Source organism: Astatotilapia calliptera, chromosome 17, assembly GCF_900246225.1.
Source record: "Astatotilapia calliptera chromosome 17, fAstCal1.2, whole genome shotgun sequence".
NCBI classification, from domain to species: Eukaryota; Metazoa; Chordata; class Actinopteri; order Cichliformes; family Cichlidae; genus Astatotilapia; species Astatotilapia calliptera.
In genome coordinates, this window is record NC_039318.1 from 31,969,260 (window position 1) to 31,994,009 (window position 24,750).

At 41.4% G+C, this 24,750-nt stretch overlaps 2 protein-coding genes across 6 annotated transcripts in view; one reads left to right on the plus strand and one right to left on the minus strand.

The window, feature by feature from the left end:
• foxp2 (forkhead box P2) overlaps nt 1-14,376 on the minus strand; it is a 102,107-nt gene extending 87,731 nt beyond the window's left edge. For 3 of the 5 annotated variants that reach the window (XM_026147621.1, XM_026147620.1, XM_026147615.1), the window contains exons 1-4: nt 13,836-14,376; nt 10,383-10,534; nt 4,336-4,402; nt 1,446-1,512 (exon numbers count right to left, since the gene is read on the minus strand). The gene's annotated coding sequence lies outside the window, so the exon portion shown is untranslated. Of the gene's footprint in view, nt 1-1,445; nt 1,513-4,335; nt 4,403-10,382; nt 10,547-13,835 lie in introns of all 5 variants that reach the window. The other 2 variants (XM_026147616.1, XM_026147617.1) reach the window with 2 other exon arrangements.
• Nucleotides 12,577-24,205, plus strand: ppp1r3aa (protein phosphatase 1, regulatory subunit 3Aa). The gene is made up of 5 exons (XM_026147614.1): nt 12,577-12,906; nt 17,740-18,596; nt 19,441-19,499; nt 19,595-19,692; nt 20,359-24,205. Exons 1-5 carry the CDS (start codon nt 12,889-12,891, stop codon nt 23,512-23,514), a joined length of 4,188 nt encoding a protein of 1,395 aa, XP_026003399.1. The 5' UTR covers nt 12,577-12,888; the 3' UTR covers nt 23,515-24,205.
• Nucleotides 24,206-24,750: the final 545 nt, after the last annotated feature.

Below are 24,750 nucleotides of genomic sequence, written 5' to 3' on the forward strand. Positions count from 1 at the left end.
ACCTTTGATGAGTAAGACTTTTTTTGTTAAGCGATGGAGCTTAACTTTAAAATATTCTGGGTGGCAGTGAATGGGGGATTGACCAATGGCCCTGATCTCAGCCACACACGGGGGCACTGGGGTTAATGGTGGATAAAGATTAGAAAAAAAAGAAGGGTTGCTTTGCCTGATCTCCATCCACCCCCACACACCGACCCTGCAGTTTTCACCTTCTCCACCAATCCCAAATCAGCTAGACAATGGAGGCTGCCAATGGGGAATGATCCAAGTCCCTTTGATTTCTGCCTCTACCCCCTCGACTGTTCTGAGTGCCCAGGGTAAAGACCCGTGGAGGTTCCCCTGTTTGCCCACTCACAGGGACGACAGTTAGCGGGCTCAGAGAAACCATCTGAGGATTGAAAATGGTATGACAAGAGGTCTCTGATCTATGACAAGAAATCAATTTGAAACTGGAAATGTGCGCAGAGAGCTGTTCAGACTGAGCTATAGCTTCTTTAAAGTAGCCAAAGATATGCTTAATTGCTGTAGATTTTTATATGTGTCTACGGTGGAAGTGCAGCTTGCAGTGTTGAGGCAATTACACATTTTTGCAATGATTAGAGGGACATTTTTAGGCTAGCAGATATGCAGTAAGAGTTCATCTTTGAAGATTTAACTGAATACTGGACAAATTAAGAAGTAATGTTTAAATCTCTTTTAGGTGGAAAAAGAAATCTTGACTCTGTTTCACTCAGGAATGAAAGCAATGGGAAGGTGGAAGTGGTCTCGCACCCAAGATGCTGAGTGTCTTTGCTTATGTGCACACACTTTAATCACATTTTAACCTCAAAGACTGTACTCCAAGATGGTGTTTTAAGAAAAATTTATTTTTTTCCTGTTAGGTTATGGATTGAATAGATTTTAAAAATAGATTCAAAGCAAACAGACACAAACTTCTAGCTTCAAACAATAAATCAACCACAGAAAAAAAAGTTTTTTACTTCTTTTGGAAATGAACCAGATTGGCTCCAAAATGTAATAGCTCCACCTCAACAAGTTTATGCATTGTCTTGCAAAAAAGACAAACATTCCTCCATCTTTGGCCTTGACAGAATAATTGTGGCATTTAATTAACTGCAATAAATAAATGGCTATTGCATTATGTAAAATGGCAGATTATCATGTGCAACCTTTAAACAACACTTGTGCTTTTTCTTTTTAATAAGGTCACAATAACACCCTCCAGACCATATGACCAATATATCCATAAGAAAACGATACACTGATATGTACACTTTTCTCATACCCCGCTCTGCTGATTTGTCATTTCAGCACCCAGGACTGTTTCTCTAAAGCCAAACCCCATCAGCAGTCGTGACTGATGTGCCTCATTACAGTGGACACATTAATCTGAAAGAAAACACAACACCAGGCATGCAAGGACAATGAAAACTGCTTTCACTTACCACTTTGCACTTTACAGTGTTTGTCGTCTGCTTTTTTCTACGGGTGCACTGTATACATATTTCATCCCTAAAAAGAAAAATAAGAAACATGTCGGACCATAAATATGAGAAGCACACCGAAAAAAACAACAAAAAAGCGCATTTGTCTGGACATGCATTGAGCAGATACTTTGTAACTGACTCAAATAGCTAGAAATAGCTGGATTTGGAATCTGAGGCTACGGGTTGATCTGTGGACTCCATTTAATTTAATGCAACAGTTTCCAATGTTTTTAAGTTCTGTTTGGCTGCTTGCATTGTGATTTTATTGTAAACAAACATTGTTCTATCAATGATAGAAAAACTGTCGGCTTTACTCTCATAAGCTCTGCTTAGCAGAGCTCAGCACACAATGTGACAGAGACGGTGAAACAGAGAGCAGAGGAAGAAAGGAGGTAAAATGCAGTAAAGACACGGACTAGGCTGGAATAAAACATGCAAATAAACTAGATTTACATCATAAATAAATGTTTTGGGGCTTTTTAATAGTCATATATTTTTGTTCCTTGTTTGTTACTCTTCATTCCAATTCACAAAATTCAATTTCATAATTTATTTACAGTGGGGCAAAAAAGTATTTAGTCAGCCACCGATTGTGCAAGTTCCCCCACTTAAAATGATGACAGAGGTCAGTAATTTGCACCAGAGGTACACTTCAACTGTGAGAGACAGAATGTGAAAAAAAAAAATCCATGAATCCACATGGTAGGATTTGTAAAGAATTTATTCGTAAATCAGGGTGGAAAATAAGTATTTGGTCAATAACAAAAATACAACTCAATACTTTGTAACATAACCTTTGTTGGCAATAACAGAGGTCAAACGTTTACTATAGGTCTTTACCAGGTTTGCACACACAGTAGCTGGTATTTTGGCCCATTCCTCCATGCAGATCTTCTCGAGAGCAGTGATGTTTTGGGGCTGTCGCCGAGCAACACGGACTTTCAACTCCCGCCACAGATTTTCTATGGGGTTGAGGTCTGGAGACTGGCTAGGCCACTCCAGGACTTTCAAATGCTTCTTACGGAGCCACTCCTTTGTTGCCCGGGCGGTGTGTTTTGGATCATTGTCATGTTGGAAGACCCAGCCTCGTTTCATCTTCAAAGTTCTCACTGATGGAAGGAGGTTTTGGCTCAAAATCTCACGATACATGGCCCCATTCATTCTGTCCTTAACACGGATCAGTCGTCCTGTCCCCTTGGCAGAAAAACAGCCCCATAGCATGATGTTTCCACCCCCATGCTACACAGTAGGTATGGTGTTCTTTGGATGCAACTCAGTATTCTTCTTCCTCCAAACACGACGAGTTGAGTTTATACCAAAAAGTTCTACTTTGGTTTCATCTGACCACATGACATTCTCCCAATCCTCTGCTGTATCAGCCATGTGCTCTCTGGCAAACTTCAGACGGGCCTGGACATGCACTGGCTTCAGCAGCGGAACACGTCTGGCACTGCGGGATTTGATTCCCTGCCGTTGTAGTGTGTTACTGATGGTGACCTTTGTTACTTTGGTCCCAGCTCTCTGCAGGTCATTCACCAGGTCCCCCCGTGTGGTTCTGGGATCTTTGCTCACCGTTCTCATGATCATTTTGACCCCACGGGATGAGATCTTGCGTGGAGCCCCAGATCGAAGGAGATTATCAGTGGTCTTGTATGTCTTCCATTTTCTGATGATTGCTCCCACAGTTGATTTTTTCACACCAAGCTGCTTGCCTATTGTAGATTCACTCTTCCCAGTCTGGTGCAGGTCTACAATACTTTTCCTGGTGTCCTTCGAAAGCTCTTTGGTCTTGGCCATGGTGGAGTTTGGAGTCTGACTGTTTGAGGCTGTGGACAGGTGTCTTTTATATAGTTGATGAGTTCAAACAGGTGCCATTCATACAGGTAACGAGTGGGGGACAGAAAAGCATCTTACAGAAGACGTTACAGGTCTGTGAGAGCCAGAGATTTTCCATGTTTGAGGTGACCAAATACTTATTTTCCACCCTGATTTACGAATAAATTCTTTACAAATCCTACCATGTGGATTCATGGATTTTTTTTTCACATTCTGTCTCTCACAGTTGAAGTGTACCTCTGGTGCAAATTACTGACCTCTGTCATCATTTTAAGTGGGGGCACTTGCACAATCAGTGGCTGACTAAATACTTTTTTGCCCCACTTTATTTCATTATTTGTATGGAAAAAGTCTGACTGGTGGAGTCCCACTTTTGCCACCTGCTGTGTTCACCAATATAGAGAGATACATGTGGAATATACCGAATTTAGGAACAATGTAACCCCTCTTCAATTCTAGTTCTGCTACAAATCTCAATCAAGACATCAATTGCATAAAAAAGAAAAAGAAAAAGTAAAAAAAAAAAAAAAAAAAGAAAAAGAAAAAAGAAATCCAAGCTTGCTCACATTTGTCAGCTATAGTGCATATCATAACTTCTAAGTAAGAGTAGATTGAAAATCCTTGGGGTGTGAAAACCAAACAGGCACAACTGAAAGGTTGCCCAGTGAAGGGGGAATTCTATCAAGGTAGACAAGATGAAGATTTGTTACATTTGAGGAGGAATGGGGCCCCACTGACCTCTTCCAGCCACTACAATCACCCTAACACGGGCAGGTTAACAATACCGTAACACTATCAAGCACAGACTAAAAACAAAGACACAGTCATTGCATGCAAACACACAACTGTTTTACATAAGAGTTTTACTCTGAAAGATTAATTGGCCTTAGGAATGCACTGTGTACTTTTAATTTTAACACAGAGCTTTGAAAATACATGCTGCTCTAAATCCCTCCCAAGGTCCAGGATTCTTTGACCGATGGACATGAAGGGACTATGTTCAAATACTTACCCTCAGGGAGAGAACTTGCTGTTGTTGTCCGTCACAGGTGGGGTAGCAGTCCAGCAATGTCAGCTCTCTGAGATTAGAGAAAACAAAAGCACACTGTTAGTCCAAAACTACTTTATGACACACTGATTTTTTTTCCCCCTAGGAACATTCATTGCTGGAACTAACAAGTGTGGGCTAGATGGCTTATTGCATAACTATTTTCTGTAAGGTTTGTAGGTGAAGGCAGTAAACTTTGTGACAACAAAGTGCACCTGGATTTTTGCTGTGAAGCCTGAGAGCATATGTGTGTGGGTATATATCTGTGTGTAAATGCATGCACCAACAGGCAATGTACGATACAGTACACTCCCCTGCCCCCAAACTGCTCAATCTCTGTAAAGTTAAAAGGCGCAGTGCCTGGAAGGCTCTAGCTCTCAACGCCAAGTAAATCACACCGTTAACCTGACACGATTGATTTCTCATATACTTCCATTCAGCTGTCTGAATCTAAGTACACATGCTATGGTATCCATATAATTTAGAGCCCATTAGCATTGATGATTTTTGTGTTAATCACACAAGTACATTGAAAGAAGAATACAATGCCACATCTGCAGCTACTGATTGATCTGGACACTTTTATTGCACATGCATTACATTTAGAGAACTAGGGGCTAACAACAAGTCCCCAGGAGCATCAGAGAGGCCACTTTCTGCTGCTGGGGGCATGAAGGGCAAAAAATGGCCTGGATGTTCCTCCCTGGGATGTTTTTTTATTCCTCTCCCTTTTATTCTCCCAGAATTCCAATGACCCCTACAGGCAACCAGCGACTGCTGAATCCTAAGGAATGTGCTCTCTGAACTGTGCAAAAGGCCCGGAGCTCACAGAGCACAGCTGAAAACAAAAACATGCCAACTGGTATAATTTCTCACTGTTTTGAGTTTGTGGAAAAAACGTTGCACATATTGCTGCACAATATTTGCAAAGAATGGGGTAAGAAGGTTTAAGACTGGGGGGTGAGCACCAACCAGTGGACTGGATATTGGGAAAACCGACATGAAAAGTTTCAGAATAACAATTGTTTTAATGTGTATTTAAGTAGAGTGAAACATCTACTTGGATGGGATTACTACATCTGAAAAAGCACATTTTAGATATAATATGGATAAGCTACTTTCAGCTGCTTCCTTATTCACAAAGAGTTGCCACAGCAGGTATCTCCACATGTTTGATTTGGCCGATTTTTTAAACCTGATGCCCTTCCTTTCACAACCCCAAAAGGACTTGCGGCTCCTGGGATCAAACCGAGGATTCGTTCCCTGTTATCGAATGTGTAAACCACTACACTAAGGAGCCACTTTAGATATAATATAGATATAAAATATAATTTTTAGATAATGCCCCCCACTTCTCTTAAATCATTTGCTCCTGGGTAGACTTCCATCATCACAGCACCCTGTGGCCATGCAGATGTTATATTTTATTCAGTGGAAAAGCATTTGGAATGCTATTAGTCTGCATGACCTCCAATTCGTGGGGATTTACAAATAACACACATGTCTTTATGCCAAGTCTAAAACCATTGGTAAATTCTATCAACTTATAAATATGGCAAAAGCATTCAACTATTCATGAAGGTCTAATAATGCTATAGGCTGATATTTACATAAAGTGCTTGTGCGCTAAGTCAAGATAAACTATTTAAGACCTGGACCACAAATACCTCCACACATCAGAAAAAGGAGGGTCCTGCGATGAAAGAGGACATTATGCTAACAAGTCAGATTACTATACACAATAACTTTATCTTAAAAGTAAATACCATCCTTGGTGTTGGAAAGAGAGGGGGGGCGTTATGGAAAGTCACTGGCAATATTTCTGTGGGGACCAAATGCTCCTTATCAGTGTTAGTCGAGCAATTCAGGCCTGCCTGAAGAAAGATGAGTCTTCAAACTCATTCTATTCATGGTCAGACGTGTAATTACCCTCAGCTCACAGTCTAGACGTAACCGCTTTCACAGTATTTAAGACCCCCTATGCAACGCACGGACGCCGGCTCCTACCACCAAGCCCTGCACGTTAAATCTGTGGGCAGATAAATTAGCGAAGAATGCAATAAAATAGACACAATGAGAGGAACTTTATCCTCCCCGCTGCTAAATGAGATTTCTTTGAAATGCAGATCAGTGGCTCTAGATTAGTGAATTTTAGCTGCTGTCAACATCATAACAAAATACAAATGCGATTGTTCGCTGCTGCCTTATCTCCTTGCTTCCATCTGCTGGCTGGTTATTTACTCCCCCCTGATTTACTATGCAGATCTAAATAAGTCGCATCAAAAGGAGGGCTTACTGCACAATGGCTTCTTAAGCTTCTACATCAAGGTATTTGAAAAACCGGTAGTCACATGAAAAGGCTGCCCATCAAAGGCACATCTCTAATGAACTCTCCCATATCAGAGGGGGCTTGTGGGGCCTGGCTTTAATGCCTTCTGTGAGAGAGGAGCAGAACTACAAATCAGACCCACCAAGCCATGGCAGAGAAAGGAGGAGGACAGAGAGTGGGAGAAAAGAAAGGAGGAGAAGGAAGGGGAAGACAGCAGTTATCAGATGAGATTAACTCAGCAAAGGCACTAGTCCTGGGTCTTTCCATCCATCTAACTCTTAAGTGTACGCTGATGAAGGCACTTGTAAAAAAGTTCAAGAGAGCACGCTACACTGAATTCAGTGACAACACACCAAGGTTAACTACTTAAAATACAAATTTGTATTTTAAAATAATTTGGAATCTGAAATGTTGATAGATACATTCAGTGTGAGTGTAACTGTAATGCCTTAAAGGTTTTTTGAACAACTGTAATGAAAGGAAGTCTGAATATTCTAAACAACTGTTTAAAATGACCCATCAATCCAGTGATCAAAGGAAGACATAAACTGTCAAACACAGGAAAGGAAAACATACTGTGTTTTCCCCACTTCTCATCCTCTGCAAGTCTGCAAACAGCTTTGGTAATCTCAAACAGAGCTTTTGCATTACGCTCCTGCAATAACCTTTAATTTCATGGTGTATGTGTTGCATTCAGCACACAGGCAGGATTACAACTGACAATCTTCAGACTTATATGGGAAAAATAAACTGCATGAAGAGATCATGATCTTGAGCCCCCCCATCCCACCCCACGCTCTCAAACACACCGCCACCCTGCTTTGTATCCCTATGCCTGGTTGAAGGGGAGACCCCCACCAACAAGCATGCAGTTTTACCAGTGAACAATTAGCCCCGGAGCACGAGCAGGCCCTGCACTGGCACATGTGGTTAAGAGACGAGCGCTGCGGGAGAGCGCCAGATGATGAAGGGATGAGGTTGGGAAGGGGGAGTAGAGGAGAGGATATTGAGGGGGGGTACCCCCACCCCATCCCGGGTGAAGGAGGCGAGTGGCGCGTGCCAGCCACACGTGTGCCAATTTTTGCCTTCCTTCATCATTCACTTTCGGATCCTCTTTACAGAGAAGATATACATATAAAATAGAGAGTGGAACTTTCCCCCCTCCTTACATCCAGTCCAACTTTGTCCCCAAATTTTAGGAGCCCACCCTGAAATTGAGCTGTGATGTAAAGGAACCCAATGGTTAAGTCGCTTGTGCTACAGAAACCAAACTCGTCTTCCCTCCCCTCACCCTGCCTCAAGCGTCTTTCTACAGTGCAGCGTGCCAACTGGGCCCAGTGCCAGTCGCATTTGCAACCACAAGGGACCCCCGTCTTTTCGCCTTGCCTAATGAAATGACAAAACAACAGATTTGCATATGCAGAAACAGGTGTTGTAACAGGTTTGACTCCTCTTGACCCGAGCCGTGTTAAAGAGAGAAAATGCTAGAGAAAAAAAGTTTATGGCCAACAGCTGCCTGGAGGTATTTAGGCTCTGATGGGCACTCAAGTCTGCACCATCTGCCCTGCTCCTTGCCAGGAGTGACAATCTAAATTAAAAACCACTCATCAAAAATCGTAAAAATAAACCATTGTTTTGTTGGGTCCATATGTTGTGGCTATTTTACTTCATTCTCAGAGAGTTGCATTTGAGGCTGAGCTTCATGGCCTATAGCTGTGATCCAGGGAAAATCCAAAGAGCCACACAGTAGCCTGTAATTACCCTCCCACCGATCTGTTGCCTTCAAACCAAAGCCCTGCGTCATCCTCCACAATATCCAAGTCCATCCTCTCCACATTACAGAGGAGAAAACCTAGAAGAGCCTGTGTGGTGAAAACATGGCCATTGTTTAGAGTAGGATTAGGGATTGCCATCCAGGAGCACGAGCCGGGTGTTCAGATGGTGAAAGAAGAGAAAAGCACTACGCTGTACTTGCTCAGAACTTGATAACTGCTATTATGTTTTATGCAGATTTACATTCGCATTGCCAGAAATAAAAACTGTGGTGGAGAGTACATGGTGGCGAAACAATCCAAAGTTAAAGCGATGCATTTCTGGAAATGTCAAACGTCTCCCTTCCACGTTTTGACCAAATTATGTCCTGATTCAAAGGGGCCTGACTGGGAACATTCTCTTTGTCCTTTTGCTGAAAGACACGGCTAGTGTACAACACCAAAGCTATGCCCAGCATGCTCAACACCACCGCAACCCAACCCCCCACTACCATTTTTCTCCCCCCTGTTTTTATTTAGACGGGTGAGACAGAAGGAACAAACCTGAGACAGTCGTGACCCTGCACGAGTGCTGTAACTTGTTCTAGAGCTATGCCAGCAGAAGGCAGCACCATATGCCCTCAGCCCCGAGCTGGATGCTCTTTCTGCAGCCTAATGTGCCTGTCAAAAATTGTTACTGTCATGACCCCCCCTCTCTTTCATGTTTTTCCCCCTACACACACAACATGTTTGAAATAAACATTTTTTCCCTTTTTCTCTGTGTCTCTTAGGGTAAAGAGGAAAGGTTGTTTCCTCTGTGAGGCACAGTGTGTTTTTGTTTCTAAAAAGGATAAAACCCATCAATACAAACCATTCTATAAAGCCCAGTCTTTACAACTGTACACTCATTAACTAATACTATATTTATTTATTTATTTAAGGTAAAAACCAACTTAGGCATTATGAAACCTAACCTCTTTTTCTTTTTTCTTACATTTCTATTGTGAAATTAATTAAAATAATCATTATTCTATTAACATATCATATATAAAGACCTTCTAAACCTCAGTGGACCTCAGTCCTCACTGTTTACAAGTGACAAGCTGATGGCTGAATGCAGTCTGAGTAACAGTGACCTTGCCTTTTACCATGAGTGACCTTCTGTCTTTAATTCAGGGCAAGACCCCCAAAACCAACACTTTTTTTTTTTCACATGAGGACATCGTCCATCTGACCGTGACTTGAATAAAAGCTGTCATGCCCTCACACCACACTGGCCACACAGTAAACATGCAACTGCTAACTCAAAAAGAAAGAAAGAAAAACTGAGGATATAAAAACATGTAAGGTCTGTGGCTGCTATCAAATGGACCCATGGTTGTATGTGGCCACAACCAACATCGCCCGTTGTGGGCTCCACATTTTGAATCCTGCATTTCCATCTTTTTTTAGAACCAGAAGTGAACACATCTGGATGAGTGGGTGGAAGCTTGGTTGTCAAGGTGCATCCATAGACTGCGTGGATGCATCATACAGACACAGATGTATACTATTTAATGGAAAAACAACATACAAATAAAATGTTAGAACATCACTCAGCAAACTTAAAAGAGACTTCCTGGAAAGTCTGAAAGTACAATTAACAACACAGCAATCCATATCATTTGTCAGCTAACTGCATTAAAAAGGCTCCAAAAGGCTGCATGGTTGGAAGGTACTGTTAGTGACTTGAATCAGCAAACAGCTAGCATTTATCCACCTCTGTCAGCACCCACCTTTGAGTGGTAGGACTAGAAAAGTGAAATACCGTTCCAATTACCTGTCGCTCATAGCAGTTTAAATAACATTTAAATGGATAAATTCTAACAAAAACCTAATCTTCCCAAAAAGCTGGAAATAAGCTAAAGAGAATGAATAAAATGCTTTTGTACCAGGCTGTAGAGTTCAGCGATTTAATGCTGGAGTCTGTGGAGATTGACTCGCTTTTGGAGACAGCCTCAAGTGGCTATTACAGGAACTGCAGTTTCTGGCAATCCGTGCTGGCTTCCATCTTTCACCCCTGAAGGTTGCAGCTTGGTGTCAGCTGAAAGGAAGACTACAATATATGAGGTCACGGTCAAGAGTAGAACAGCCAAGAGGAGAAATTTAAACTTTATGAAAAGCATGACTTATTTTTCATAACTGTAAGAAAGATTGTGTACACAAAGCTAATGTTTTATAACTTTGCATGAATGCTTCTTTGCATTTAGAGTCAGACACACTGTGATACACGCCAGCAAAAAACTACACATCTCAGCTTGTGGAGTGTGGTCATCTGTTTGTGAGTTTTACAACCCTTGGAGGGATACATGATGACGTAAGATGTAGTAATATTTGCAAAAACAATCTTTACAGGACATTTTGATACGTGACTGTTTTGATTAAAGTCAATTTACAGCATAGCCACATAATCTTTTTAACTTGGGAAAGCAAGCATAAAAATCAAATGGTCAGTGAGTATGTTACCAACTTTTCCCTATTAACTCACCCTTGTGTGAGGAGCCTGCAATCTCTCTATAATCCACATCCCCTGACCCCACCCTACACAGCTTTCTCCAGCCAAAGAGTCACAGCGTTCCTCGTCGACAACGGTGTCTAGCTGGGCTTAAGAAGTGACCCAGAGCGTAACTAAAAAAGTCTGAGCTGTCTCAAGACTCTTAGTAACTGGGACACACAAAACATCATTACTGAAATGTGGATAATTACAGTCCAAAAGAGTGGCCTCCTAAGCATGTAATGCACTCTTTTATCTTAAGAAGTCAATCTCTCCAAAGCTGACAGCTTGCAGCATATGATCCTGGTAAACAAATACTTTTGCGCGGCACAAAAGTGCCATTAAAGGCCAAAACTGTCAACACAAATTCCATTCTTAACTTGGAGGGGGAGGGAACCAAAGTGCAGCGGGGAGGGGGGGACGGACGTGATCACTTCTGGTTGCTTTAACTTGCACGGAGGTACGGAGGTTGTCATAGAAACATTTCTATGAAGGGATATAACCTGAACACATGCCATTTAATCACCTTTAAGTTTATGTAACAGGGGCTGAGTGAAAACACACTGGATGGGCTCACTGACGAGGTTAGATAAGTGATGCTGCTAGTGCGCCACTCCCTCAAATTTCTTAACCATGCATGCCCCCCCCCCCCCCGAAAAAAAAGAAAAAAGAAAAGAAAAGCACCAACACCTCAAGGGTTGAGTGAACAGTCTGCTTCATTACAGTGGTACTGGGGGATGGGTGATGGTGCGATTCAAACACTAATCCAAAAATGAGTGTTTCATTATCTAAAGAGCCAAAAACAACACTGATGTGATCTGTGTATAAAAGCCACTTTCTTCTAATCAAACCCCCCCACCCCCTTTTTTTATTTTGCACAGTGCACAATAAAAAACTGTGGAAACTGTGCAAGTTTCCACAGGAGTATTAGAATAAAAAAAAATAATAAACACAAAGGATTTTTCTACTTGAGTTCAGCTAGAAGCAACAATTCTCATATCTGAGACAAAATCATGCATCAACCAGCGTTCATTGAGCTGAAAGCCGAATCTTAATTTTGATAAATGATTGAAACATATGACAGGGTATACACATTAATCCTGTGGAGGACATTCATTTTCCTATTACCATAATGTAGAGCACGACCACCCAATGATGAATGCTGCAATCAAAAAATGGACGCAGAGTGGGGAGAGCCGGGGTAATAAGTGCGCTGCTCCCAACAACGGTCAGTCTTGAAGGGAGACTAATGGCAGGTCTCTCTGCATCTCTCCCACTGCCTTAAGTGGGTAAGGGAAGGAGAAGAATGCATCCTGTTTTACAAAATCCAGTGGCCTCACTTACCAAATGCAAGGACACCTAAACAACAAGTAAACAAGAGTCTGTTTTAAACACACTTTGAGAAATAATTACAGGGGCATTTCAACAAAGGTTGATTGTGCGCTGTCGCTGACATATTTCACAAGGGGCATTTATTGCCGCCTGGCCTTTGAAGAGTGAGAGCTGCTGAGTGAGGGGGGGAACTGGCCCACACCTGCATAACTGAGGAGGGAACACCTGTGCACCCTGCGGCTTGAACAAGTAAGGTCGATCCAGCTAATCTAGGGGTGAAAGCTGATCAGAGGACAGGCCTGAAGAGTTCTGCAGCTCCCAGTGCCTTGTTAGCCTTTCTTTACCAAAAGAGAGGGGAAAAAAAAGTTACATCTATTGATTTTTGGGCCACACTTGATTGCAAGACAGGAGGGACAGGGAGTGTGAAATAGAGGAGGCCAGCAGAAGATTTTTTTAGGAGCTTGTAATGTTTAGAGAAATTAGTCTGAATTGGAGGTTTATCATGATGAAAAGCAATACACTACCAACACCCCTGTCTGTTTCTGGACAACGAAAAAAGATGGAATATAAAAATGGAGCATGCAACTACGGTAAGCTGATTAATCGTAGATATTGATAACGCAGACAGCAGTCATGCAGGTAAAGGATCATTAAATCTAAATGCACCTTTTGAGCTTAAGAAGCTGTGACAGTGGTATTTAAAGAAAAATATAACTGAGCACTAGTGGAACATGGTTTTAAAACCACCAGTCATATGTGATATCATTATATGGCTAGAACACTAAAGGATTGCACTGAAAAAGAATTAAACTGACTTCATATCTTACACACATAAGCTGCAATAAGATGCAAATCAAATCACAGTTTCCTTCTTTTTTTACTAATTACTACAACGTAGTAGGTAGCTGCATAAAAAATAAATTCAGCTGGAAAATAAAATAGCTTCCAATTAAATTCATGTAGATACTTGTCCTTTATGTAGTTTTTTGTTTATTTTTCTCTAGTGAAGACTATATATATATATATATATATATATATATATATATATATATATATATATATATATACAAAAAAAAGAAACAAAAGAATTGAGCTGGTTTCGGAGCAAACTTTTTAAATTAATTTTTAAATATTTAATTTATCACATAACGGTGAATAAAAATCGGTAAATAGCCTAATTCTGTTAGACATGTGGAATAAATGTGTTAGAAAATTAACAACTTGTTTTATATCGTCGCACTTAAAAAAAAAAATCAGCGTTCAGCTTTCAGAGCAGGCAAAGACTGGACAGTGCTCTCAAAAGGTCCTAACAGTTTTTTTAAGCGAATACCGAGCTAAGGGAAATCTGTCAAAGCAGCTCGCTAACTCCGAGCGCAACGTGTAAATAATAACCCAACAAAAAGCAAAAACTTGACAACCAGCGGTTCACTTCCTAATTCAAATGCAGTGGACAGAGAGGTTTAGAAAAAATAGTCAAAGGTTTTCGGAGACTAATACGCTCCTGCGCAGGAAAACTTACCACGAGAAACGGCAGGTATATTTCCCTAAAGTCAAAGTGGACACGCCAGGTGAGAAACCGTCGTCCTCTACACTTGCAGCCGTCTTCGCACGTGACTGTCCAAGTTCACCATAACGCAGAGAAAATGAACAACAAGCTGCAGAGTAAATAAAAAAAAGCTCAAATATTCCTCCGCTGGGCACCGCTGTCGGAGACAGACACACACACACACACTCTCTCCTGCGGTCTCCCGTCAACGCCGCTGTTATTACTAATGCAACAGAGAGAAAAGCAATATACTGAGTCCTGTTTGAATGACGCGCAATGCGAGGAAGAAGAAGCGGCTTGTTTTTTTTTTTCTTTCTTTCTTTCGTTACGATTCAAACACACATCAGGCAGCAACCCGGCAAGCAAGTAGTATATTTGGGACTAGAACCCCCCCAGGGGAGGCACTTGCTTGTTCGCGGAGGTGTGTTTGTTATTTTTGGGCGTACTGCGACCCCGTGTGACGTCAGGGCCACCTGCTCTGTAAACAAAAAAAAAGTATTTTTAAAAGTTTGCTCCCCCCCCTTTTTTCACTCTTCGCTAACGTTTAACTATTAAGTATTTTAGCGGGGAGAGCTGCTGCCCGTGTGAGGAAGCGTTCACCATAGTTAGATATTATTGTTGGGGATTGAACCGGTAACCTTCCACTAATGGGACGATCCCGCCAACCAAAAAGCAACATTTCTTGTTTTTGATAAACTTGACTTTATATGCTAAAACTCGCAAAGAAGTAGTGCGAAACCATCCGCTATTAAACTGAAGAAAAGAATCAATATATGCCTTTAATGTTCCTGCAATATTTCATCAAGAGGATCTGCTTTTATGTAGCAGCTTCCTCCGGCATACATCAATCGTGACTGTTTCCCTTTTGAATCTTTTTAAGGTCATTTTGTGTGTTTTCTCCTCTCAAATTTTGCGTAATTAACCGACTTTCATAAAACTGCACGACAGGATTTTTTTTAAACAAATAATAATGCAAATGAAAGCATCGATGGAAACAAATATACCTTAAAATCTTCAGCAGCTTTCGAGCCAGAGTTTAAACTGCACCTCTCTCATCAGCGGTGACATTTTTAAAGCTGGCGTTTTTACGTGCACGTCATTAAATTGTAGGTTTGCAGATAGAAATATTCGCGGTTGTCTACAAGTGTTTACACTGAGAGGATGATTGGAAACCAGTGCGTGAAAAACATAATATCCTAAACGCCATCATCATTATGAGTGTTATTAAAATTGTGCTTTAGTGTAAACACGTTTAAGGTTAAACTCTGTATACAGAAAATCACTGTTGAATAAATACTTTACAAAAGAAAAACATACGACAACATGTACAGATTCTTGACTGGAGGATTTTATTATTACTTATTCTGTCATACCTTTACAACGTAATTTAGTGTATTTATTCATCTAATAGTAGATCCGAAGCCAGTCAAACACTGAGCACAACCCTGAGCAGTAGTTAAAATGATTTGCTTTCTTCTATCTCGTCTTTCCTCTTCTTTCTTTCTTTTTTTCTTTCTATCCCCCCCTCCCCCTTTTTTCTTCAAACGCTACGATGTTCATAGCTTAGAAATAAATATTCAGAATAATATCAAGTGGGAAAGGAAAAGGAGTAAGAGCTAAGTGTTTTGCTTAAGAAGGGCGATTAGTGCATTTAAAGATTATATATCTGGTGTTATTTATGTTACAAATAATTGAGAGAAACACGGTTGTAGGTGATGTGTACATGTTGCTGTGTAGTGTGGCCATGTGAATTTAATATACAAAAAAAGATCTATTGTTATTACCATTATTATTGTTATTACTGACTAAATACGTAAATATTTTTTAAAAATACATTATTTTTTAGTTATTATTATTCTTATCAGCATTATCCTGAAAGCTGTTTCCTGTTGGCGTGTATGCACGGAATACCCATATTATATTCTGAAATCATCTGAAAAAATACAGTATTAGACACTTATCTGTCTGATGTAATATAAACTGGGATTGTTCCAGTAATTGTGTGGTATACGCACACAGTCTTTTCTACCGTTTTGTGCTTTTGTTTGTGTTAAAAATCTTTATTGCAACTAAATATTCCGTGAAACGTGAATTAGAGGAAGCAGCATCTGCAAAATGATGAGGACATGAAGGGAAAAGCAGTCTCGTGGAATTGTGACGGTGGTATGCCGCCACCTACTGGTCATTCTTTAAAACAGAAAACAACTTTCTGATGAAGGTAACTGGCACAGGAAGTCTTAGGTACACAGAAGAAATATTAATATTACCTTTTCCTTCTGTAATGATCTTGTTTGTGGACAAGGCTAACTGTACGCCTGGAACTCATTATCACACTAAGGGAGACTACAGTGGAAATGCAAATGAATTTTAACTTGTGCTGACATGAATTTTACTATGATCACATAGTGCCATCTACTGATAAAACTTAGTCACACAATTCGTCTTGCATTTAGACATTTTTTTTTAGCATTCCTGCTACTGACTGTATGCATTTAATGTTATGTATTTTATATGATTGCACTTAGCTGTAGCAAATTAACACTTGTCACATGTCTGCCTTTTCATACGCTGCAAATGATGCAACTTAATCACTAAAACTGCAGTTGAAAAGTCCAAGGAGAGCATTTTTGCCTTTAGTATGAAGAACAAAGGGTCCTTTGGGGGAAAAGAAAACCCACTCACACACTTGTAAAAGATTATACAACAAGCACCAATGTCTATTTACAAGATATACAAGATCTGGGGGTATACTTATCCAGCATATCAAGGATTAGTTGAATTAAACTTCCTATCTGAGATCACTTTGTGCAAAATCATGTCAGTATGCACACGCACACAGCCAAAGAAAGAGTCCAATCTCATAATAATGTTCTGTTTTGTTGTCCAAGATGCAGTGAAAATTAAGTCTGCTTTAATGTCGATGATACAAGAGAGTCCCTGGCCTTCCAAGAACAGCAACAGAACTAATACTAATTTGATACATTATTGATGACAGTGTGGACATGCTTTCATTTCCTTGTCCACGTGGAGGTGACTAGTCAGCTGCAGCTCCCCTGCAGTGGGTAGGATGATACTTTTCTTTCTAGGGGACATTTCAGCAGGAGACACACTTGGTAACACAAGGAATTTAGGTGTGGCAATTCAGTTTCAGTTTCAGACCAACTTACTGTAGCTTCCTATGGTACTTCAGTTGATCAGTGTCAGTAAATACTTTGAAGCGGCAGCACTAATAGTTACTTTGTCTGGAAAATGCATTTTACATTTTATTGCTTTTAACACTGGTGAGATTCCTGAACAAAAACTAAAGCATCTCAGAGCTGTTCTCATATGTGCGCCTTATGCTAACAATCAGTCCTTAGGTTGATCGATCACTCTCCATTTGTGCTGTTTCAAAGGATGACTTTTCATCAGACTTTAGTCTGTTGAGCTTTAGATTTATACCCAGAGGCCTGATCACCATTAAGTAAAACTAGACAACTGCTTTTACAGTGTAGCCAAGAATGCAGAGATACTGTATCAGGTGTGGATTGTCGAAAAGCAGGTAGAAATTTTGCTATGTGAAACTTTTAAGACTTTGTTGCTGCAAAGCAAGTAAATGTAAAATAAAATAAAAAACTTCAAAGTAGCTTCAAGTATGTCCTTTTTCTGCACTAATTTTCCATTGTAGAGCTCTGTAAATGCTTTGCTTTCATGTAGTTATGATGTTACTAACAAACATATTATGAGAGCGTAACCGCGAGGATAACAGGCCAGCCTTGGTCTAGTTATATGTGTCCTATTAATAGGCCTGGCTCAGGCTCACGAGCTTCGCTGTAACCGAACTCCATCTGTCAAGTCACGTCCTCTCCCTGCTCTCCCCTCTACACTATCACTGTAGCCGGGCGAGGGTCACTCTGGTCTGTGCCACCCTCCTAGTGGACAGACGGCAGGACAGGCAGACAGCTCAAGACCATCGCGTATTATGGAGACTCTGTGCGTTCAACCCTCGCGACAGGACGGGCTGATGATGGAGGAGGAACAAGGGAAAAGTGGAAAACAGGATGAGGGGGGAATGAAGGCCTCTTCTCTCACAGGCTCCACCACAGATGAGGAGACAGATGACGACTCGGAACCAGAACCCCCACCAGTTATTCGCAGGAAGGTGTCTTTCGCAGATGCATTTGGCCTCAACCTGGTCTCTGTCAAGGAGTTTGACAGTGCTGAAGCGGCAGAACTAGAAGTCAGTCGGGCTGCTGAGCAGGAGGCACTTCATTCATTAGAGGAGCTCTATATGTGCTGTCTGTTTACAGTCCCGTCATCCCCGGAGGAGCTGGAACAGAGGCTGCAGGCACAGATGGTCGAGCTGGAGAGCATTGAACTCCTCCCAGGGACCACCACCCTTCGAGGCATCGTCAGGGTGGTCAACCTCTGCTACAGTAAGTCTGTTTTTGCCCGGATCACTTTCGACCGCTGGAACAGCTGCTTTGACCTCCCGGCAGACTATGTGCCCGGGTCCAGTGATAGAAAAACAGACAGGTTTGCCTTCAAGTATACTTTGGTGCCTCCGTTTGAGAGAGAAGGGACTAGATTGGAGTTCTGTCTCTGTTATGAATCATCAGCGGGCACATTCTGGGCTAACAACAAAGGACTTAACTACGTGATGTTCTGCCACCAAAAGGGACAGATAAAGGAGCACGGGCCTCACATGCAAGAGGAGAGCTACAAGAGCAAGAGGAGCTGTCTCAAAGCTAACAGGTGTGAAAGTCGGAGTTTTTTTAAACATGCCTTTCTGCAGGAGGAAGTCACTTGTATGTCAACCAAAGCCTTCTGTGAAACTTTTTTGTGCACTATAGCGAGAACGGCCCTGTAGCTACAATTACTGTGGAAGGAAGTTTGAAATTCGGCACAGTGCAAGTGCACTTACACTGTGCTGCTCTTCTCATTAAGAGAAGTCATTGAAAGCAATATGCTCCACTAACTGGGCCATTGTGTGTTTACAGTGAGGTGTTATGTAACCATCCAGTGGCCTGTAGAACACACATTGCCCATTTATGGCCAGATGTATGCGCCGGTTTCCATGACGTCTCCACTGTAGCAAGATATGCTCATTTTATCCTCTTTGACCCCATCTGCAAAATTCTTTTTTTATGCCTGAAGAATTATAGCTCCCCTTTATGTGCATGCTCTGGCTTTGAGCTGCTGCAGCACAAGGGCCAGATAATGCAGCAGACAAACATATTTCAAAGGCCTCTGGCGCAGATACACACTGTCTGGACGTGCATAATAGGCATTTTGTATACTGTGTAGCATAATTATACAGCACGGCCAGTTGTTGTTTAAGGCGTGTCTTTAATAAAAGATTGAAACCTGTTTTCTATTATACCATTTGACTTGAACCCCAGTGCTCGAGGTGTTTATGGGGACTTTAAGCTTCGCGAAATTATGAAACACAACATCTGGAGGACAGAGAGCAACAATACCCCTTTTACTACAAAAAGATCTGATGAATACTATACATAATGGATTGTTAAATTAATTATCTGGTACTGTCTGGAAAACATCTTATGTCACGCTAGCCATATCTTATTTTGAACAACAGGAATGGAAACACAGTGGAGAAGACCCGGGATAATGCTAACACAGCAACAGTTGCTACAGGTGTGTACTTAGTGTTTATATATGCATGCATGTGTGCATATATGTTTTAATGTGCAACAAAACTTTCACCCTTGCCTTTTTTTGGTCTTCTGCAGAACTAGAAGCAACACAGAGAGCAGAAAAGGCCCACAGGCAGACACTGGACAGCAAAGATGTCCAGTTATTACTTCACAGTGATGACCACAGAAATGTGGTGAGGCTCTTTTTATATTATTTTACCCTACCCCAAATGATAATGAAAAACATTTATTGATAATGAAGTAACGTGCTAGGCCAGAGGCTGCAGTTTGAGGTTCAGCAGTTCCCACCATGCTTTTAAGAGAGGTTGAAAAACAGAGAAAAAGGAGTGGCAGTGTGGGTCATAGGGATTTACAGAGATAACGCCAGAAGGGGTAATGTTTGGGGTGTCTTCAGTGTTTTAGGAAATTAGAAAACACCAGCATCGCCAAAAAGTAAACTCCCCTAGCCATAAAATGTATGTTGTGTCATCATAAAAACGCAGTTCTAGTTTGTCTCCAAGGTACAAATGATAGCTGAGGAAGTGGTGCATGTTATACTGCACATTGAGTCCCAGAAGGGTACATGAAGTTAGCTAACCTGATACTTGGGAACACATCTGAAATCCTTCACATTCAGTCCATTAATAATACATGGAGCATGCTTGTAAACATGTGGGAAAATTGATGAGTCAAACAAGAATAGGTCTGAAGTTGCTAGATTATTGAAATGCATTGCATCTTGGATATATAAAAATACTCAAAGGAAAGGCACATTTTTAATCACCAGCCAAATATCAGGGTTTCGCCAGCACAGTGACTTAACAAAGCTCACTGCTTTGACTTTTGGCCTTTTTTGACAGGTGGAGAGCGTAAAAAGCAGACGCAAAGCAGCACGTTTGGCACGTGTGCAGGACTACCTCTCCCAAAGAACTCATCAAGAATCCAAGAATCTTGCATGTGACTCAGCCAGTGGCCAGAAAGACTCTCAGTCTATGCCGGCTCCCTGGGGTGACTCTGCCAGCATGCTCTATAAATACCAAAAGGCGCAACCGAACGAGTGCCCGCAAGTCCTCACCTACCATCAGATTCCTCTCCTTACACTGGACTGGAGCAATGACAAACCCCAGCAGTGGGAGACGGCTGACGCGGATGACATCTGGAGCGGAAGAGCTAAAACGATCTTGTCAAAAGAAGAAAACGCACCTTCTGCTGATGACATGTGGGAGACCTTTCTTCCTGGGACAGATGATACTGACAATAAAAAAGCCTCTGTGTGTGATGCGTGGCAGGCCTTTCTTAATGGGCCCGACCATTCTAACGTTCCAGAGTCAGAATGGCTGCAGACAGCAGCATCAGTGTCTCCTTCAAACGACAAAGGGCTCCAACCCCAATATTCAGCATTTCGAGAATTTCAACTGGGTGCCGATATTCCTGCCGCCGCACAGGCACACTGCTTAGATGCACGTCAGCCTCTGTCAGACACATGGGGAGAACTGCTTACTAATGTTGCCTTGAACACCGAAGACCACCAGCCAGCAGAGGCATGTGTCACCAGCCCAAGAGATGACAACGCAGCAACACAAGACGCATCCCAAAGGTCAGAGACGAGCTCTGTAACAGACACTCCACAGAAACTTTGCCTCGAGGGGGCACCGCGGTCCGAGGACTCTATTGACAGTTCAACCGAGTGTCACAAGCATGTGGTCCGGGAGCCAGAAAGAGAAGGAATAATAGGAGGAGCAAAAGAAGTAGAAGAGGAGCCCATCACATCACACATGGCTGACTTAATAACAAGCTCAGGGGAGTCGGAGACAACAGACATGACAGCAATGCCAGGGTTTCAGAATGCCAGTGCTGTTGATAGTATCTCACAGGGAGCAAGGCTGGATGAGGGTCTTTCTTCCACCGGGGAAGGAGAGGTTACAGGTACTACACACAATGGTGTAGATGACATGCTGGCATTTAGGGAGACAATCCGACAAGGGACAAAGGATGGGGCGAGGTATGTTTCTTCCACATCCAGAAAAGGAGTGGAGGAGGAAGACATCATGATGAACTATACGGAAAATAAAGCATCTACAGAGGAGGAGATATTTAGGCCACACAGAACAGAAGAGAGTGAAACCTCCCCAAGGTATGCAGATGAAATGCAGTGTGAGCAATTTGGGCCAAACAGAAATGGCGGAAATCAGCAGCAGAGTGATAGAAATGAAACAGGACCTCAACATCTACACGATGGTGGATTTGATTCAAAGCAGGAAAACAAAATCGTGGCAGCTGAATTGAATGAAGGCGTTCCATTGAACACCAAATGCGTGACAGCACTCGAAGAGACAGAGCAGGAAACTTACTTTTCAACAACAGGTGAGGAAACAAAGGGACTAATAAGTACAGCAGAGGAAAGGTTCCAGGCGTTAGATGATCAAGCATGGCAACATAATGATACAGCTTTAGATGTGAGTGCATCAATAATTTTGGATGTGCACGACAAACAGTCACAGTCAGACCAAAGAGGCAAGGAGCCAAAAGTTGAGATGAAGCAGGAATCACAAATGGAACAAAGTGGAGTGAAATTGAAAGAAGGTGAGCACGGATTAAACTTCAACAAGACAGAGGTGGGAAAAAGCTTTAGTTGCAACGGAATAATAGCAAATCCATCAGAGCAGACGAGACCAACAGAGAAATCAAATGAAGTCAACCAGGCTTTCCAAAGTGGCTGCAATACATTCAGACCTCCAGCAAATAAATGCAACCCAAAGGGACTGGAAGTGGTTGAAGTGGGATGGACCGATTCACAGGAAGACACGGAGGGTCAAAATGAGAACATATGCGGTGAAACGAGCCAAGAGGAAATCGAAGTAAAAGAGAATGTTGCAAAGAAAGACACTTCAGCGGAACACCAATCTGAGACGTTACAAAGACTAGAAGGAGATACGAGTCAGGAAGACAGAGATGAGATGATGAGCATTCGGGAGCTGAAAATGGAAGCAGGGAGGGAGTTAATGGGTAATGTGGAGGGCCCTCAGGGGGAGAGGAAGAATGCACCGGCAGAATTGAAAGAAGAAGAAGAGTTGTCAGCAGAAGTTGAGAGCTCTCTGCGTGTTGAATATAAAAAGCTGTCACATGGAACAAAAGAACCTATTATGGGAGAAAATACTGCATCACTTGAGGTGATAGAGGTGGGATTGGAGGAGATCTTCATAGAAAGATTTGTAGAAGATTTGGTCAGGGGGATTTGGGAAGAGGTCTTTGGCAGAGAAGTGCAGGCATCAAATAGACACACTGATATTGTTGATGGAATGGGGTGCATGCTGAGAGATACTACACAAGGCTGCCATGTTCTTTTTGAAAAAGACCTCAATGACACTTTTGATTCAGGGGTATTTTCCTTGACGGAATTACCAACAGATCCAAACTCAAGTTTCTGTCAAGGGCTGGAGCAAGCTGTACCCACTAAAGGCCATGAACGCTCTGTGGTAGAAGGAAGTAAGTTACTTGACATAGCAGAACAAGCTCACGTTGTCTCTGAATCACATGCAGATTTGATTTTGAGTGCTAATCCCAGTCACAATCTCACCACCACCTCAGATGCGCATAGTCTGCAATCATTGCCTGAAACAACTCCAGCTCTGGCAGAAGCTCCGATGGATCTGGAAAGCCACACTCGCATAAAAGAAAGATCGGCTGCTCATTGTGAGACAGGCAGACAAATAGAAGGCTGTGTAGTTGCCCATGGAGAGATTTTTAATAAATCAGCCCACCCATCTCACAAACATCCATCATCTTCCTCAGAGAAATTAAAAGAGGCCGATGGTCTTGTGTGGTGCAGTATATTATATATCCTCAGTCACGTCACCAGACTTCTAATCTATGCCCTCTTAATTAGTGGATTCTTTGTCATTGTTTTCCTCTATGATTTCCCATCAGTCTTAGCTCTCTACATATTTTCATTATCATGGTGGTTTTATAAGTGGAAGAGACAACACGTGATGACAGACAAGGAGATGGTGGGATAGCCTAAGATTTAAGAAAAAGCAAGAGTGGTGAAGAGTGCTACATCAGCACACTACTGTAAACTGTAATGTCCACTACCATGTACAGTGCTATTAGTGTGTGTGTGAGTGTGTGTGCGTGTTTGTACACTTGGCTGATTTTCCCATCTATTAAGTTACTTAATAGACTGATTCTGAAACTTTTTGGGGTTGACGAACCATTAAACCTGAACACAATATACTACGTACCTGTCTTTGGACTCGCGTGCATTTTTTGGTTAATTTAAATACAGTCTAATGGTAAAAAAAATGGTTTAAGTTACAATAAGACTCACTAAACAAACAGAATTTGGTGCAGAAATATGTTTTTGTTGTTGCATGTTTTGTAACGCTATAAATCTGTCTTGCAACTCCAAGTAGTCGATCTAATTTGAGTTCCCATTAGGGCGTCATTCTGTGGTTTAAAAAAAAGACAGAATAAAGGAATACAATAAACTTCAAACTGAACTGAACGTTGTTAAAATCATAGGAATTTTCACCTTTTGTTGAATGTTTTAGTCCACAGAAATGTTTAAGTGTATGACGTGTGTATGTTTGCTGTGTTTTATGGGCCCAATACCACTTTATTATGTAACAAATGGAACAAATTTCCTTGATTTTCTTCAATAAAAGAAATTCATGTGACAAAAAAAATACAACAAAGAAACCCCCATTGTTTTTTAAATTGACACAGCAAGATTTCTTTTGCCCTGGACATTTTCATATTTCACAACTGATGAACTTTGCATGATGCATGTTTTATGACACTACAGCTTTGTGGTTTGTTCACTACCGGTGTTGGTCAAGTTACTTGAAAAAAGTAATCAGTAACTAATTACTGATTACTTACCCCAAAAAAAGTAATCACGTTACTTTACTGATTACTTATTTTCAAAAGTAATTAATTACTTAGCTACTTTTTAAAAACAGGATTTACAACCTGAATAGGTAATAAAGCAATAGATCTTTCAGCCCAATTCTGCGTTTTCTGCATAATCCATCATACAAAATGTAATCAAATGGAAACGTCTCTCTTTAAAACTTGTTTTATACGTTTTAATCTTTTAACTTTATGCATCAAGCAAAAATTTTATTATATGCAACATGCACATAAAATATTTTTTTTTGTTTGTGTTTACACTCACTCTTTCAAATAGATGCAAGTAAAACACAGCAGAAAATAAATAAAATCAAAGACTAGCTGTCCTGTTGCTCTATTTT

What these genes read in the sequence shown, in the direction of transcription:
- ppp1r3aa (XM_026147614.1), top strand. An exon ending in AGCTGTCTCAAAGCTAACAG is followed by an intron (nt 18,597 to 19,440) that starts GTGTGAAAGTCG and finishes TTTGAACAACAG; the next exon opens with GAATGGAAACACAGTGGAGA. An exon ending in CACAGCAACAGTTGCTACAG is followed by an intron (nt 19,500 to 19,594) that starts GTGTGTACTTAG and finishes GGTCTTCTGCAG; the next exon opens with AACTAGAAGCAACACAGAGA.